The following is a 15,393-nucleotide window of genomic DNA, read 5'->3' as shown; positions in this document are numbered from 1 at the left end:
TAGCAGCACCTCTCTGAAAAGGAACGTCCTGACCCATAGGAAAGGATCGTTGTGGTCAATGTGGCTTTTAGATCATAGGTGCCAGAGACAGGAAAGATCAAACAGCTGATGGCACGTTAATTACAAGTTTTCATTTCCTGGGATTAAAGAGATTCTGCTCCAACCTTGTTGACTTAATAATGTTTCAGTCTAAATGAAGACTACTTCCCTCCCTAAAAGTAAAATTATTCCAGTGGTAAAAATGAGTTAAGATCATGTGCTCTTTTAAGACAAATGCACCCTTTGTGGATACAATGTTTCCAAGCCTTTTTAACAAAGTTACCAGTTTCGTCCTCCTGTAATGTGTAATGTACCTTTTGTACATTTTTTGTCTTTCCTGCAGCTTAATACCTGATGATAACATAGAAAATAGGACCCGTGTCAGGGTTCCCATGGCCCAGTTATCCATTCAAGTCACCTAAAGGTATTTATTACATTTAGGTTTTCTTACTCTTTCTCAAAAATATTCAAAATCAGAAAACAATCATTGAATGCTTATTTTAAAAAGCTCCCAAGTATCAGGCTCGCTAACAGGGATTTAAAGTTCAGAGACCATTGCTTTTAAAATTTTAAACGGTTATAAGGTTTACTTGAAATGACCAAGTTATTTATTTTGGGGGAGGGGGCAGCAAAGAAAGGTTTATTGAGCGATAGGAAAGTGATCAAGTGATAGTACAAAGCTCCCAAGGAGGGAGGGGACCCGAGATGGTTGCCAGAAACGACAAATTTAAAGACAATTCAGACTTGTTATGTCCTAGAAGGTCAATCCTATAAGTACAGTAGCATTGAGAAAAGAGAAGCTGGACTTGTTTTCGGATTTGTCTTTGATAGAGATGTTAATCAAAGGAGGGCTGCAATCACCAACAGGTGGGCCAGCCGCTGTATAAGCAAGGAAACTAGCTCCCCCTGGTGTTCAGCTTCTGTAAGGGCTCCCCGGGGTGCAAAGAAGAAAAGGGCCAAGTTTCCAGAACACACAACTCTGCTTTTCAAGGGAGAAAAACTCTCACATCCAAATCAAAATTACTTCAGTGACCATGCATTTCCTAGAGGGAGAAGTGGACAGCAAACTGATCTTCCAGAACATTTTATCTATAAACGCGTTTTAAATAGAGCTCAGCAAATATTATGGAGAGAAAATACACATTGTAGCCATGGATTTATATTATTTAGATACCTTTCCAGCAACTCAAGAAAAGCACGCCAACTGTCCTAGCAACCTACTCCCCTAGAATTCAGGCAAAACTGTAAGCACCTTCTCTACACTGACAGTTCCTGTTCTAGGATCCGACTGTGCAGCTGAGCTCCAGACTCACACAGGCCCGTGTGACAGCACCTGGTGCCAACTAGGCATTTCCAATTTCACATGTCCTCAGCAGAACTCTTGACCCTCCTCCCCAAACCTGCTCCTGCACAAATCCTATTGACTTTACTTTCTAAATATACCCAGAACCTGCTTTTGCCAATTCTACCAGTACCCCTGATCCAAGCCAGTATCGTCTTAGCTGGATTATTGCAATCATCTTCTAGCTGGTTTGCCCAATTCCGCTATTGCTTTGATTTTCCTGCTGTAATTTTCCATAGAGAAGCCTTACGATAATCCTTTGAAGGCACAAATCAGTCACGACCACATTTAAAACCTAAAATCCCTAACAATGGGTTCTTCGTGAACTTCCTGCTCTTTCTTTCTTCCTTGCTCCCTGATACTCTAACTGCACTGGCCTTCTTCTTGTTCCTTGAAAACACAAGCCTCATGCCTTAGCATTTTTCCCTAGTCCACCCTTCCCTTTGACGTGTGCATGATGTGACCCTGCAATTTGGTCTCCTCCAAATGTTCCTGAGGAGGCATTCCTGACTCTCCTATCCAAAACAGTCCTTGTTTCTACCCCTTACTCTGAAAACAAAAGAAAAAGTTATACAAGTATTTGTTTTCATTCATTAACCAGGTCTCCTCCATTTGCACCTTAAGATAGTGGGTTTTTGTTTGTTTGTTTACTGCTACTTCCCAGGCTTTGAGCAGGGCCCCGCACAGAGTAGGTGGTGCTCCAAAAATACTGTTGAATGAATGAGTTCATTTCTCATTGGCTTTTTCAAGAGGAAAGAACATGGTACTGATTTACAATTACAGCCCAAGACAGTCTGGTGCTGCTAGAAAGCAGCTGGGTGGCCCCAAGACACTGAAAGCACTGTGATCCAAGCCTACTGTCCCAACAGCTGAGGATGGGTCTCTAAGTGCCCTCAAGAGTGCTGTATGAGCCAATCAGCTGTAAGGAAGAAAACATAGATCCATCCGAGACTAAACAAACATAGGGAAGAAATTATCCCGAGGGTAGGTGTGCAGATGGAGGGCTCAGTTTTAACATATTGCTGGAGCAGATTTTGTTTTAACTTAACCTATTTTCTAGTAGTCTTTTTTTTTTTATGATGCCTTTTTTTTTTTTTTTTTTTTTTTTTAATGCCTCCATGGGTAGCAAGTGCTTTTCTGGATATTGAGTCTCTTTTTTGGTGCTAAGGCAGAGTACATGGACTGATTTCTCTGACTTTGAGCAACCCCAGATGGCCCCACTTGAATAGAAAAGAGGTTGAAAGAAAGTTTAATCTTGTAACTCTTCTATAAACAATCTGGGAGGGGAAAAAAAAACCGGTTAGGTTTCTGGCTCCTGGTATTTTACTTATGAGGTCATGCAGCAGAGGGAAAACAAAGCAGAATTCGTAATTAGGGAGACTTGGACCCGGTCCATCTTTGCCATTGGTGCTACTGAGAACAAGTTTACTTCGCTACTGCAGGCCTGTGTCTTCACATGTGAAATGAACTGAGCAAGATCCACATTATTAACACTCTACAGTTCTGCATTCCAAAAATGAAAACGCGTTTAGAGGACAGACCAGGCCCTTGGCAACTGGAGACGGTTAAAAAAAAAAAAAAAAAAAAAAACTGCCGCGGGGAATAAACAGCAAGATCTAAAAGCCGGTCCATCAATACGGACTCTGTGGAGTGTTCACATCCTCCCGGCTTGAACGCCAACTCTCACGGTACTGCCAGAAGACACGCAAAACCTTTTCCTCTAAAAAGCCTTTCCTATGAATTCCTATTAATTCAACTTCAGAGGTGCATCTTGCCGTGAGCAGCAGGAATCGGTACTAAGCTAGAGGGGCGCGGTCCAGCCCCGTGAGCCCCGTGAGCCGCGCGGGGCCGTCGAGCCCTCGCCATGCGGCCCTCCGAGCTGAGAGGTGCTCTCATTGTCAAGTGCACACTGGAGTTCGGACACGTAGAATGAGAGGTGAATGTAAACTCTCTCCATTTTTATATCGACCACAGGTTGAAATGGTAATATTTCGGATGCATTGGACTAAATTAACATGTGTGACTAAGCCTAATCTCACGTGCCCCTTGCTGCACGAGCTCACGTGGCTCCCAGAAACGTTAAGATGACATCTGAGGCCCGTGCTCTCTTCGTAGGGGACGGTGCCGCTCTAGCTTAGGGACCAGAGCCGCGCAAGGGGCTCAGCCGCGGCCTCCGGAAGCCAGCGCCGCGCACACGCGCCCCCGAGCCCGCTCGCTCGCACTCACTGCTCCGCCGCCCGCCGCGCCGATCTTGCCAGCTCCCCGCCGCTCCTGCGCCCCCTCGCCCGGGAGGCTGCGCTGCGGGCCGGGGGCGCGCGGGCGCGGCCAGGGGCGCGGGCCGGGGACGCGCCGCGCGGGCTCGCGGCGGGGCGGGGCGCCGCGGGGGCGTGGACAGCGCCGCCGTGGGGCGGGGGCGGGCGTGGGGGGCGCCGCGGGGGACAGCGCCGCCGCTGGGGGAGGGGGGACGGCGCCGCCCGCCCGACGCCACCGCCCGCCCGCCGCCGCCCGCCGCCACCCGCGCTCGGCGCCCCGAGCGCAGCGCCCCGACCCTCGGCCGCGCGGGTTGCGGAACGGACACGCGCTCGAGCCGGGGGGCGGGGAGGGCGGGGGACCTCCGGGCTTCAGAGGGCGAGCCCGGCAAGGCCACGGTCTTCTGTCCGGCCGTCGCCGTTACAGGGCTTGGCGGACGAAAACGTTGACGCTTCGTCCTCCCCCGGACCGGAGACAGACGACTAATTCCGCAGGCGCCAGCGCCAGCAGCTTTTCAGATTCGCTTATTTCTAGACCGTGGAAAACTACTAATTCTCTTCACTCTTACCTTAAGCATTTGCAAAGCAAGCTCTGTGTGGATTTGTTACTGAAAATCATTTCTCAAGACAAGATTTACCTATAGTACATAAAATTTCGTTGCAGTAAACAGATTATATTCTTAAATTTAACCCTAAGAAATTGTCCAAAAGTAAATACGATGCATTATACACAATTGATGATTGCTGAATAAATGCCTATCACGTAAAACTTTCGTCCAACTTTTAACAGGACTGAATGATTTGATTTTTTAAATAGAAGACTTTTCTCCTCGTCTCTCTGTGCAGAGTAGGTACAAATGGACTTTATGTCTTGTCCAGATAACCGCACCCCTGATTTACACACCTAGCCAAATCTGTGTGTAGGTCTGTAACTCCTGCTGTCCTAAAGGGCTAAACTTGCGCTTACCTTGTGGGAAAACAGAAGAAGCCTGAACACACTGGGCAATGATAGTACAAGGAAATAAAACATAACAGAATCCGTACAAGTCCATGCTCCCTTCGGTTCTCTTCTCATATTAGAACGACCAAGTGTTAGCCCTCCGATGAGTGTGAACACAAATCACCATTTTTCTAAATGACCTTAAGAGGTCTCATCAAGTAAGAAAGTCAATGTAGTAAGGGAAAGCATGGATTCAGTTAGAATATGTGCTTTAAATCACACTGCAAAAAATAAATAAATAAATCACTGCATAAATAACAGGGAATTTAGGTTCCAAACTTCAAAATTTAAAAATACCTGTTAAGTTTTACCCTCCAGGTGAAGATGGGAATGTGGGAAAACGCAATCTGCTCACCAGCATTCAGTCAAATGATCTGACCTAATTCCTAGATTTCTGAGATACACTGATCTCAAAAAGTCTGCGGTTTTCAACCTGTTGCCCACGGAGGAAACCCAGCTGATGTTCACAGCCTGACAGGCCAACACGGGCATTCCTGACCCACCAACGGGACGCCCCGTCACACTCTCCCCCTCAAGTAAACACTTGACAATGCAAAGTGAGAATGATACTATTGTAGGAATAAACCTAACACCTGCTCCAAGCCTACAGGAAAAGTGCCACACTTACAAACATAAGGCCCATTGTACCAAATTATGGGCAAGACCCTTCACAAATACTATGTCTGTTGTACAAGTCCCGTGAGTCTCACTTGTAAATATTCTTGAGAGGAGGTCACATTTTATAAGCTGCCGAAACCCCATGTGAACTACTGCTTCTTTCAGGTTCAAGGGGACAACCAGCAAATACAAGGGAGACCAGGCAGCCCCCCTGGGAAGGAGAGTCCACAGATGAGGGATCTAGAGGAGGCGGACCACCTCTTCTAAGAAATGAACCAAAAATCACCCCCTGGAAATTATGTTCCTTGGAAATCCTTTCTTGGGGCACATACAGTGATTTTTGTATTTACTCATCTGCTAGTCCTAGCTCTCTTGTGAGACATAAACATATTTCAAGAATGGAAATGATGTGCTCGCTACCACGGACCAGGCTACTAAGACAGAAGAGAGAGGGTTTATAGTTTTTAGCATTCCAGATAAGCCTCATTTCAAAGTTCAGGTGCTTTAAAGACGGTTCCATTCTGTTACTTGACACAGGGCAGAATCAGTAAACAGTCTGTTCTAATGAAGTACTACATCCGAGTGAAAGCATAATGCGCAAGGTGTTTATTGTAATTACTCCTACGTGAAGGTCCTCATTTTTGGACAACAGCAAGGCATTTTATTATCCACTCTTTCCATTCCTTAAAGGCTTCCACGGGTTTTGGTAAATTCACATTATCTTCCCGACTGTGTTCCGTGCCGACTCCAGGGGTGTCAGCAGACTCATCCTCAATCCACTTCACCAGCGCCTTGAAAAACAAAATCCAGATTCACATGTTAACAAATCAGGGCAAAACAGTTTGAGGCAGGAGAAACACGTTGGCGTCTAAATCACGTTATCTCAATCAGTGACTTCTATTACCCCGGGAAGATGTTCCGTCTGACAAAGATGTTTGTGAATATGGAACAACACATACTGACTGGGTGAAGGAGCAGTTACCAAAAATATACAACCTACGATTACAAATGATGGTCAGAAGTGTGTACAGGAGGGAAGATGAAAGAGAAACGCACGAATCCTCACAGGTTTTCCTGGATGGGAGGATTATGCTTTTCTCAACATGCCAAAGGTTCCACAGGGCACTGGGCAAGTGCTTTCGAGCTGGTGTGTAAATGGGTCGCCATGTAAGTGTGCACACAGGTGTAGACAGACACACGTATGTAAAGATCCCTGCGTGAGCAGTCACACCCACGAGGAGGTAGGTGAGGACTACGGACATGTTTGTGGGCATGCGTGGACATGCACACACGCACCAAGATTACGTACTTTCCCTCTTCCTCCTTAAAGAAACTCATCCTTTCCTCTGAGTGAACAGCGTACCCCTGTCCCATATTTGGCAAGATAAAGCATCTCCACATATACTTGTGGTTTTAAAAAATAATGAACTCTGCCACACACATCAACATTCAGCCTGTTCTCCCAAGTCGAGTGAAGGGGGACTACAGGTAGATACCTCCTCCACCGTCTCTCACTGAACTGCAAGTGTAAGGCACCCAGAGGCAAGGCAGTTTTTAAGAGGAGATTTCTTTGCGTGTTTTTCTTTTTTTTTTTTAAACCACAGCTTCCTGCTTATCTCCGCACTAATTTCCTCTGATAAATTACAGCTCCTGAGAAGGGCCTAATAGAAAATGGTAGTTTGCTACTTATATAACCACTTCCCCCCTTCTTTTGCTTCCCCTCGTTTACTTGGTATCTCTCTCTTATGTTGAAGCCCACAGCGCACCGCAGCTTGCGTAAACAGATAGGGCAAAGGTTGAGGGGGCGCCGGTCAGCCTCTTCCAAGTGGTTGGAGCCTTGCATGAGGCATGCAAGCCACTGGCAGTGTCGAAGTCCGAATATGTGTCCGATCTCATGGGTTAAAGTCTGCAAGACATTCGCAGCAAGGCTTTATAGCGCCACCATCATCAAAGAGTCAGACCTGCCTTCTTTTTCTTGCTTTTCCAAGAAACAAATTTAGAGGAATCAACTCCCTTCCCGTCCTCACCAAAAACTTCAACCTGCCCAAAGACTTAATCCTCGGTTTCCCTAATTGTCTTACCGCCTTCCTTCCTATACTTAATTACTTCCCCCGGAGCAGGGTTTCTCAGCCTGGATACATGTGACATGTTGGGTGGGACCACTCTGCGTCAGCACGGTGGCGGTGGGGGGAGGACACAGCTGTCCTGCGCACTGTAGGATGCTTAGCACCATCCCCAGCCTCTACCCACTAGTACCAGGAACACCCCCCGCCCAACTGCAACAACCGGAAGTGTCTCTCGACATTGCCAGAAGTCCCCGGGTGGCCAAATCAGCGCCGGTGGACAGTTGTTGCTGTAGACCAGAGGGTGGGACGCCTGTTAGGCTTCAGATTCCGGCCCTTCCCCCACAGATGCCGAGTCAGCAGGTTTGGGAGGACGGGGGCTCAGTCTGCATGTTACCGGGCACGCCAGGTGATGCTGATGCGGGGGACACACTCTGAAAACACTGTAGCTCTCAAACCCTAAGGAGGGTAGATACCTTAGGAAAACAAAACTTCCCAGCTGCAGGTAAAGCCTCTGTCTCTGGCTACAGAGACTGAGGGGGGGGACACGACGATAACGGACTGGAAATCAGGAGATGGGCTTTCCGAAGAGCAGGGGTTGGGGAGGAATCAGGAGCTGTGAGCAGAACTAACCGCAGTAGAAGGCAGCTTCGGGCCAAGAGGAAGCCGTCTGCAAGACGCCTGAGAGCAGAGGCCTCTGAGAGCCGCTTTACATGATGACCACGACAGCTTCAACAAGTCAGTTAGCTTACTCATAACAGAATTCTGGAATTAAACTAGTGGCGAGGATGTGGGTACAGCCAAGGCTGCGTGTCGCTACTAATCGGACAAAAGCCAGCACGGATGCTGTGAATTTCAGTATTAAGGTATCCATTCTAATCCTGTTTCTGTTGATAACTTCAGTCAAACAATATCCACCAAAAGTACACAAGCGATACAAGCTCATTTATAATACGACCTTAAGGACTGTTGATATACAATTCAGGGAATTAAGAGGTCTTTAAAAAACATTCCTGTTGGATTTGTTTCTTTCTTTTTTTTTTTTTAAATGACTCACCTTACAGGAACGAAGCAGCAAAACACTGGTCACTTCAGGAATATAATAGTTATCAAAAACGGAATAGTCGCTTGAAGATACTTTCTGCAGCTTGTTCACTTTGCCTTCATAGCGTGAGCTGTAAAAATCACTACCATACCTGGCAAAGCTGAATATCCCCACACCTAGAAAAGGAGGACAAGCAACATCAGAATGGGAGTAAGGTTCCTGAATGAAAAACCAAAAAAGAGAGGCTGTTCGCGCGTCTAGTCATTGGGTGCAAATCTGTGCTACTGCGTTCACGGTCTAATATGCTTAAGGTTTGCCAAGACAAAGGAGGGCCTTTGCTCCAGATTTCCCCACCAAAATCTTCTGCTATCCACACTGCCCCGCCCTGTAAGACTCAAGGGTCTTGAGATCAAATTCTTGAGAAACAGAAAGTTCTAGAATTCCCCCCCACACACAAAATTAGTCTTTTTTCTCAAAGAGTAACCCAAATCAAGGACTCCAAGAGGAGTGAGGAAAAATGGTGACACACGTACCACGCATCCATGACTTTACTCTTTAAGAACACAATAAACAGATCTCTAGGTCCTACAGCTCAGGGAGGGTTCCTTCACTGCCCTGATGCGTGGAGACCATGTTGGACACCATGCCTTCCCACAGAACCCCCACCCCCCTCCCCCTTCTCACTCAGAGCACGACTCTATGTGGCTGCCTTCGGGTGACCAGAATAAACACCCTTGTAACTGACTTCCTGTTACACTGAAGCTTCTCTCAACCATCCCTGCACACATGAGAACAGGGTTTGCTGCACAATACATTCTGAAGGGCATGGCTTTATAATGTGACTTGTTTACGTTGTCATTTTTATTTATGCCTATTTCCGCTGTTATCTGAAAGTAATAAGGCATTTTTTTGTTAAAGAAATGAGTTCATAGTAAGTCTGTCCAATCCAACTTGATCCAAAGAGAATGCTCCTCACCCCACCCTTCAAAGTGTCACCTTATATTTGATATTTAGAGAAAGAGAGCGCATTCTGAAAGTTAAGGAAAAACAAAATCTCATGTCACAGCTGACTCCTCTATCCTCTGGCCAACCAAGTGTGGGCATGATTTCACTACAATACCGTTAGCAAGAACATTTTTTCCTTCTAATAACCCTACGGATGGGAGATTATTTTTAGTAATTATATATTTCTCCATTTTAAAATCCCCATCTTTATAAACTTGGGAAAGTACAGTCACTTATAGTAAGATCCTATCTCACTGCATGGCAGATCAATGCTGCTAGCTTACACCTTCTTTAGACCATGTAATATTTAAGAAACTTACTAAAAAGGGGGGGCTTAAAGTAGAAACATTTTAGGAGAATGCCTCCTGACCCCTCAAACGTGCATAAGATAAATTAGCTAGCAATGTCTAGATACATTGTTTTAACATTTTTTTTAATGTTTCCATCGCTGTCAGATTAATTATAAAAGGGGAGATAAAAATTTAGCTCATAAAAGTTTATTTCTGATAGGGGTGCCTGGGTGGCTCAGTCGGTTAAGCGTCTGCCTTGGGCTCAGGTCATGATCTCAGGGTCCTAGGATCGAGCACTGAGCCCTCCCAGTCCCCATGTGGGGCTCCCTGCTCAGCGGGGATGTCTGCTTCTCCTTCTCCCTCTGCCACTCCCCCCCAGCTTGTGCTCTCCCTCTCTAATAAATACATAAAATCTTATTTTAAAAAAGCTTATTTCTGATAGAAAGATAGCTCTTTTTTTTTTTTTTTAAAAGATTTATTTGACAGAGAGAGACACAGCGAGAGAGGGAACACAAGCAGTGGGAGGGGGAGAGGGAGAACCAGGCTTCCCGCCGAGCAGGGAGCCCGATGCGGGGCTCGATCCCAGAACCCTGGGATCATGACCTGAGCCGAAGGCAGATGCTTAACGACTGAGCCACCCAGGCGCCCCAGAAAGATAGCTCTTACAAAAATCAGAAAGATAGCCATGGCCAGAGTGTCCAATAGAGTGTGCTGATGGGGGATGGGGGTGCTCTAGGAATGTAAATGGAGAAGTCACCAAAGAAGGAGTAGAGGGAAGAAGAGGCTCTATGGTGCCCTGGGCTCCCACCTCTAATGAATGTCTCAGAAAGAAATGTCTAATAGAAAGAAACATTTGTTAAAGACAGGGCCCACCCCCAACAAACCCTGATGCTAAGGTAACACCTGGACAGTCCATGAACCAGTACTCCGAAAGCAAGGTCCTGGATACCTACTCCCTATCCCCAGAGTGCTAAGGGACGACCACTCCCCTTAGTGCTTTGGACTTTCCCTTCCAAACCTGTCAGATCCTAGGGGACGAGGGTAGAGAAATTACAGCAAAAATGGAGGGGTGGGGGGAAAAGTGGAGAGAAGGCAAAAAGAAAAAAAAAAAAAAGGCAAAAATAGGATTTGCTTCCAGATCCTTTCCTACCCTATTACCATGCAGAATTCCTAATGAGTCAAGTTTTACTATATCTCAAATCGAAAACTGAAGGTGACTTTTTATAAAAGTAAAATAAAATGTCACAAGACACAGGATAAGAAGCTTACACACTTGGAAGTCAGCCTATAGTTACTCTATCTAGGTAAGAGAACTAGGAGAAGAACTGAAAAACAATTAGCAAGATTTTCACTTACCTTAATGATAGTACAAACATCCCTAAGGTCTTTAATTCACCTTGCCCCTGAATTACTGATATTTACCATCTGTTGTGCTGAACGTCTATATGATGTCGGCATATAGACACACTTTTTATGTATCAGCACTGTTAGGTAAACTATCTTAAAAGGACTCTCTGAAATAGGTATCATTGGCCTCAAAATCATGTAGGTAGTGAAGGGCTCGTCAGATGGATCATCAGAATCCATCCACAGCATACTACTTCCCGAGCACAGCACGATGCACCAGAAATATTATGGTCCTAAGTATCAAAATGATAATTGGCTGGGATTTCTTCCCTTTATCAACAGTTTCAAATATTCTCAAGTTGAGGAAATTTCTACTAACAATGTCAAAAAGGAATACCATCTGTCAAAGAGGCCTGTCCAAAGACAAAATTCCAGGAGTCTCGTGGGTAAAGATCAATCATTGTTATTCCCACAATACAGAAGGCATCTCTAGGTTTCTTCCTTTTTAAGAACCTCAGGATGTGCCCTATTTGGAAAAAAAAAAAAAAAAAGTACGTGTGAGATATATATATATATATATCTCCATACATGTATCTATCTAATATCTCCTTTACTCAATTTAAATTGTAAAGTTGTTTAATTCACCTGCATGAATTTGTAGGTTTTGTGTGTTATCATTGATTCTAAAGGAACACCTCGTTACAGAGACAGGAACCGGTTCTAGGAGTTTCACTGTCAAGCCATAGAAAAATGCTTCACAGTAGCCTTTGAGCCACTTAATATATTCTTCACTGATAACTCTGGTGTTTCCTAGAGATCCTAGAAGATGGAAAAAATGTAAGACAGACTTTAAGATGATTAAACATTCAGTCTATCTCATTCTATAATTAGAAATTTGATATTAGAAGCAAACTAACTCCAGATTTTCAATAAACCTTTACCACTCATTGATGTGAACATGAACTACAAAGAAACAAAATGTCCCCTTTTAAGGCGATTTGGGTACAAAACTTCCTCCACTGTAATGAATGTCAAAAAATGATCATAAAACTGCCCACTTGAATGAGAACAAGTGGGCTATCCCTGGCAATAGCCCCGTTGCAAACCAACCCAAATCCAGCATGTTACCAATGTATACCAATGCACTGTATATAAATACTGCGTTTCTCTGGAGACGGTGCCTTTCTAGAAGGATCGCTGAAAAACTGTTCGAAGTCCTGGGGAGGCTCGGGATGGGAGGTGATCCAGTCTGATTCCGAATGCAAGGTAATGGGTCCAAACAGATCATTGTCTGGCTTGAAGGCTTTGTTCAGCAAACGCCGTTCGCCCGCATCTAACTGCTCATACTGTGACACGAGCGTTGGGTTCTTTGAGATGAGAGCTGTTTTGAGAGTCTGTTCAGAGTGCTGTACTGTTTGCATCTACCAGGAAAACACAAGTCATCAAATACACAATGCATATCCACTCCGGTGACTTTAATCTGCCTATCTTCCACATACATCTCTAATTTCTCCCTAGAATGGAAAAACTGATTGCTTTGTTGTTGTTGTTGTTACTATTATTCGTACCAAATAACTGTTTTTCTTCCCCATTTCCAATCAATTTCTTGGGGAGGGTATCTGAAAAAGGTGAAAAGAAAAATCATGAAGTTCATTCCTCCTTCTCTTATGGAACCTGCTCCCGTTTTAAAAAACCATTAAGAGAATGACCTGATTTCCTGTTTCCTTCTGTCCTTGGGGCAACAATATTATGAACTGACTCATTAGGGCCACATGAAAAATACTCATCTTTTCCAAAGGTGACTCAAAGATGTTCCAGACCACACAAAAAGAGAACTGAGGTAAGTCCTGCCATTTCTGTAATTTAACTGCAGGCTGGTAACAGACCTCATACACTGAAGTTTATTGCCTCAAAGTCTTGTCACCCTGGGGAGGGACATCAGGTGACTAATCAAAAGCCAGACTCACAATGACAGGTCTCTTCCATTCACATCATGTTCCTCTGTAGGGGTGTCATTCTTTCTTCTAAATGCGTCAAACAGCTGTTCCACCACGAGGCTTTTGGAGTTAGAAAAGGCAAAAAAAAAAAAAAAAAAAAAAATGGACTTCACTCTCCGGAACCTATCATCTTTCCTAATTCTCTAGATTTTTTTCCAGTTTAATGATTGACAATTGATGGGAAAATTGAAGCTAACGTCTGTTCTGGCTGGACATCAGAATCCTGGGGTTCCAGAGCGAGGACGAAATTCCCAAACGGAGGTCACTATTGTTAAAGCTCTGATATGTGCATAAGATCGTCCTCACTGCTCCCCAACTGGGCTGACAGTTCACTTCTCCTACAGGACAAAATACCAAGCAAAATGTGCCCTCCTGTATCCTACCTACCTTTAGGGAGGTAGGCTCCCATCGAAGTTTTTGCCTTACAAGGACCTGCATGCCTGGGCCTGGTCGGGCAAGTGCTGTGCGGGGCGCCTTCCCTAATATTAAAAAGACAGTGTGAAAGGTCGGCCTTCCGCCAGCCTCCCAGGTCCACTCTGGGTGGCACCGCGGGAGGCAGAAGAGGATCACTTCTGTGGGTTGCAGGCCCGCAGTGCCCAAACCAGCACATCCTGGGCAAACCTGGACAAGCTGGCCACCCCCGCTGGTTGCTATAGAAACCCGCACCTTGGGCTGGGGCCCGTGCAACCGCGACCCGGTCCCTGGCTGGGGAGGAGTGGGGGAATCCCCCGGGGAGTCTCGCTTCGTCTTTCCGCCCGGAGGAAGCCTCCTCAAAGCGCCTCGCTCCCTGGAGACGCCCCCGCCCCCGCTGTCCTCCCCGGCTTCCGCCGCAGCGGCCCCGCCCACATCCTCACCCCTCCCCACCGACGGCGACCGTCCCCATCCTCCACCACCGATCCCCCAACCCGGGAGGCCACGGCCCGGATCTGACGGCTCCACCGCACTGCCCTCACCCCGCCAGGCCTGGACACCGCCCGCCTCCAGCGGCGGCCTCCGCGCGCCCGCACGTCTCGCCCTACTCCGTACGCGGTCCCCCGCCCCCCGCCGGCGCAACGCCACGCCCCATCGCGCCACGCACCGCTCCGCCGCTCCGTCGCGCCCCGCCCGTGCCCCGCCCCCAAGCCGCGCGCCCCGCCCCCGAGCCGCATGCCCCGCCCTACCACGCCCCCGAGTCGCACGCCCCGCCCCGTAGCTCGCGGCTGCCTGGCGGGCTTGGAGCTCCAGTTGGGGCGGCAGTCACGGTCATGGTCTCCGCAAGCTGGGGAGGATGGCGAGGTCGCGAGGCGTCGAAGTCAGTCCCCACAGTCCCCTTCTTACCCCTGGTCTCCGCGGGGGCGCAGCCACTGGTCCCTCCGGGGCCGCGCTGGGTCCCGGGGCAGCTGGGGCGGGGTGCCCCCGCCGGAGGCCGTGTCTCGCGGCCTCGCGGGTTTGCCTGTTTGCGAAGGTGCTCAGGGCGCCGCGGGTTTGAGGAGCGCCCTCGGCGTGACTAATGTAACCAGCCGGGTCCAAAATAAGTCAGCCGTGGCCGCAGGTTGACGTAGGGCCTGGGCGCGCGCCCCGCTGGACTTTCCCTTCTGCGGCGGCAGCGCCTGCAGCGGCCTGGATGCGGCCGCAACCGCGGAGCGCAGGTGGAGCGCGCGGAGGAGGGGGCGGCGCGGAGGCGGGGGCCGGGCCTGGCGCCGCCCGCAGTGTTTGTCTCCACCCAGGGATGCGTCCCTCGGAGCCACGCTGGTGCTGGAACGGCCGAGTGCGTGTGCCCGAGGGAAGTAGGAAAGGGGCGGGCGAGCGTTAGCACTGAGCCAGCTGTGGGGCCTTGGCTGAGTTAACCTGTCTGGGCCTCATGGTTCTTCTGGGGAAGATGAAAGGAGCCGGCTCTGACCCCTAAAGCCCCTTCAGCACTGGGAGGTTGTATATGAAAGCAGAGGATCCCCTGGCCCACCCCTCTGTAGCCCCTTCATGCATCCCGGTGCCCAGCAGACGTTAGGACATAGTATGTGGTCAGGCTGGCTAAAGCCCCCTCGTACTGCCAAGGACAAATCCCAACCTAATTAATCGCCATCCCCTCTCCCTTCAAGGGTATGGGCCTCCAGCAGGCCGCCAAACAAGCCCACCCACCCCTCATACCCTCCGTCCTTTCCAGCTCAGTTCAGGCTTACCCAGGTTCACCACATGCTCTCCACTCCATTTGACTCAGCAGCTTCCTACAAAAGAACCCCGGAAAAACCCTAGTCCATTATAAGCCTGTTTCTTCACACCTCCACCTTTTCCCACAAGTTCTCTTCCCAAGACCTCACCTTAAGGGACACTCAACTTTCTTCCCTGAACATCACTTCTTCCCTCCCAACCTTCAATCAAAAATACTCCTGAGCCCCAGTTTTCATTTCCAAGCCATTGTCCT

General features: G+C 47.8%; 2 protein-coding genes across 13 annotated transcripts in view; both read right to left on the bottom strand.

Annotated features, from left to right (window-relative positions):
• ARSG (arylsulfatase G) overlaps positions 1 to 3,709 on the bottom strand; it is a 101,154-nt gene extending 97,445 nt beyond the window's left edge. For all 3 annotated transcript variants that reach the window (XM_078065985.1, XM_078065987.1, XM_078065986.1), the window contains exon 1: positions 3,608 to 3,709. The gene's annotated coding sequence lies outside the window, so the exon portion shown is untranslated. The remainder of the gene's footprint in view (positions 1 to 3,607) is intronic.
• A 2,122-nt stretch (positions 3,710 to 5,831) lies between these two features.
• AMZ2 (archaelysin family metallopeptidase 2) lies at positions 5,832 to 14,624 on the bottom strand. Of its 10 annotated transcripts, none has more exons than XM_078065976.1 (10): positions 14,313 to 14,624; positions 13,383 to 13,474; positions 12,966 to 13,055; positions 12,567 to 12,617; positions 12,137 to 12,419; positions 11,644 to 11,817; positions 11,396 to 11,524; positions 8,369 to 8,532; positions 6,978 to 7,154; positions 5,832 to 6,039 (listed from the first exon to the last, which is right to left on the bottom strand). In XM_078065976.1, the coding sequence occupies exons 4-10, from the start codon at positions 12,588 to 12,590 to the stop codon at positions 5,884 to 5,886; spliced, it is 1,107 nt and encodes a 368-aa protein (XP_077922102.1). In that variant the 5' UTR covers positions 12,591 to 12,617; positions 12,966 to 13,055; positions 13,383 to 13,474; positions 14,313 to 14,624; the 3' UTR covers positions 5,832 to 5,883. The 10 variants fall into 10 exon arrangements, with proteins under 10 accessions (XP_077922102.1, XP_077922106.1, XP_077922101.1 ...); XM_078065980.1 differs by lacking the exon at positions 14,313 to 14,624 and adding an exon at positions 13,949 to 14,058 and having other exon boundaries at positions 12,158 to 12,419; XM_078065975.1 differs by lacking the exon at positions 14,313 to 14,624 and adding an exon at positions 13,949 to 14,057.
• Positions 14,625 to 15,393: the final 769 nt, after the last annotated feature.

This window comes from Halichoerus grypus, chromosome 2 (assembly GCF_964656455.1).
Source record: "Halichoerus grypus chromosome 2, mHalGry1.hap1.1, whole genome shotgun sequence".
Classification (NCBI taxonomy): domain Eukaryota; kingdom Metazoa; phylum Chordata; class Mammalia; order Carnivora; family Phocidae; genus Halichoerus; species Halichoerus grypus.
Note: the sequence above shows the minus strand (reverse complement) of the source record. Positions and strands in the feature narration are given on the sequence as shown.

What these genes read in the sequence shown, in the direction of transcription:
- AMZ2 (XM_078065976.1), bottom strand. Translation starts at nt 12,590, where the DNA reads ATGGGGAAGAAAAACAGTTATTTG. An exon ending in GGAAGAAAAACAGTTATTTG is followed by an intron (nt 12,420 to 12,566) that starts GTACGAATAATA and finishes TTTTCCTGGTAG; the next exon opens with ATGCAAACAGTACAGCACTC. An exon ending in ACAGGCCTCTTTGACAGATG is followed by an intron (nt 8,533 to 11,395) that starts GTATTCCTTTTT and finishes CTCCTTTTCTAG; the next exon opens with GTGTGGGGATATTCAGCTTT.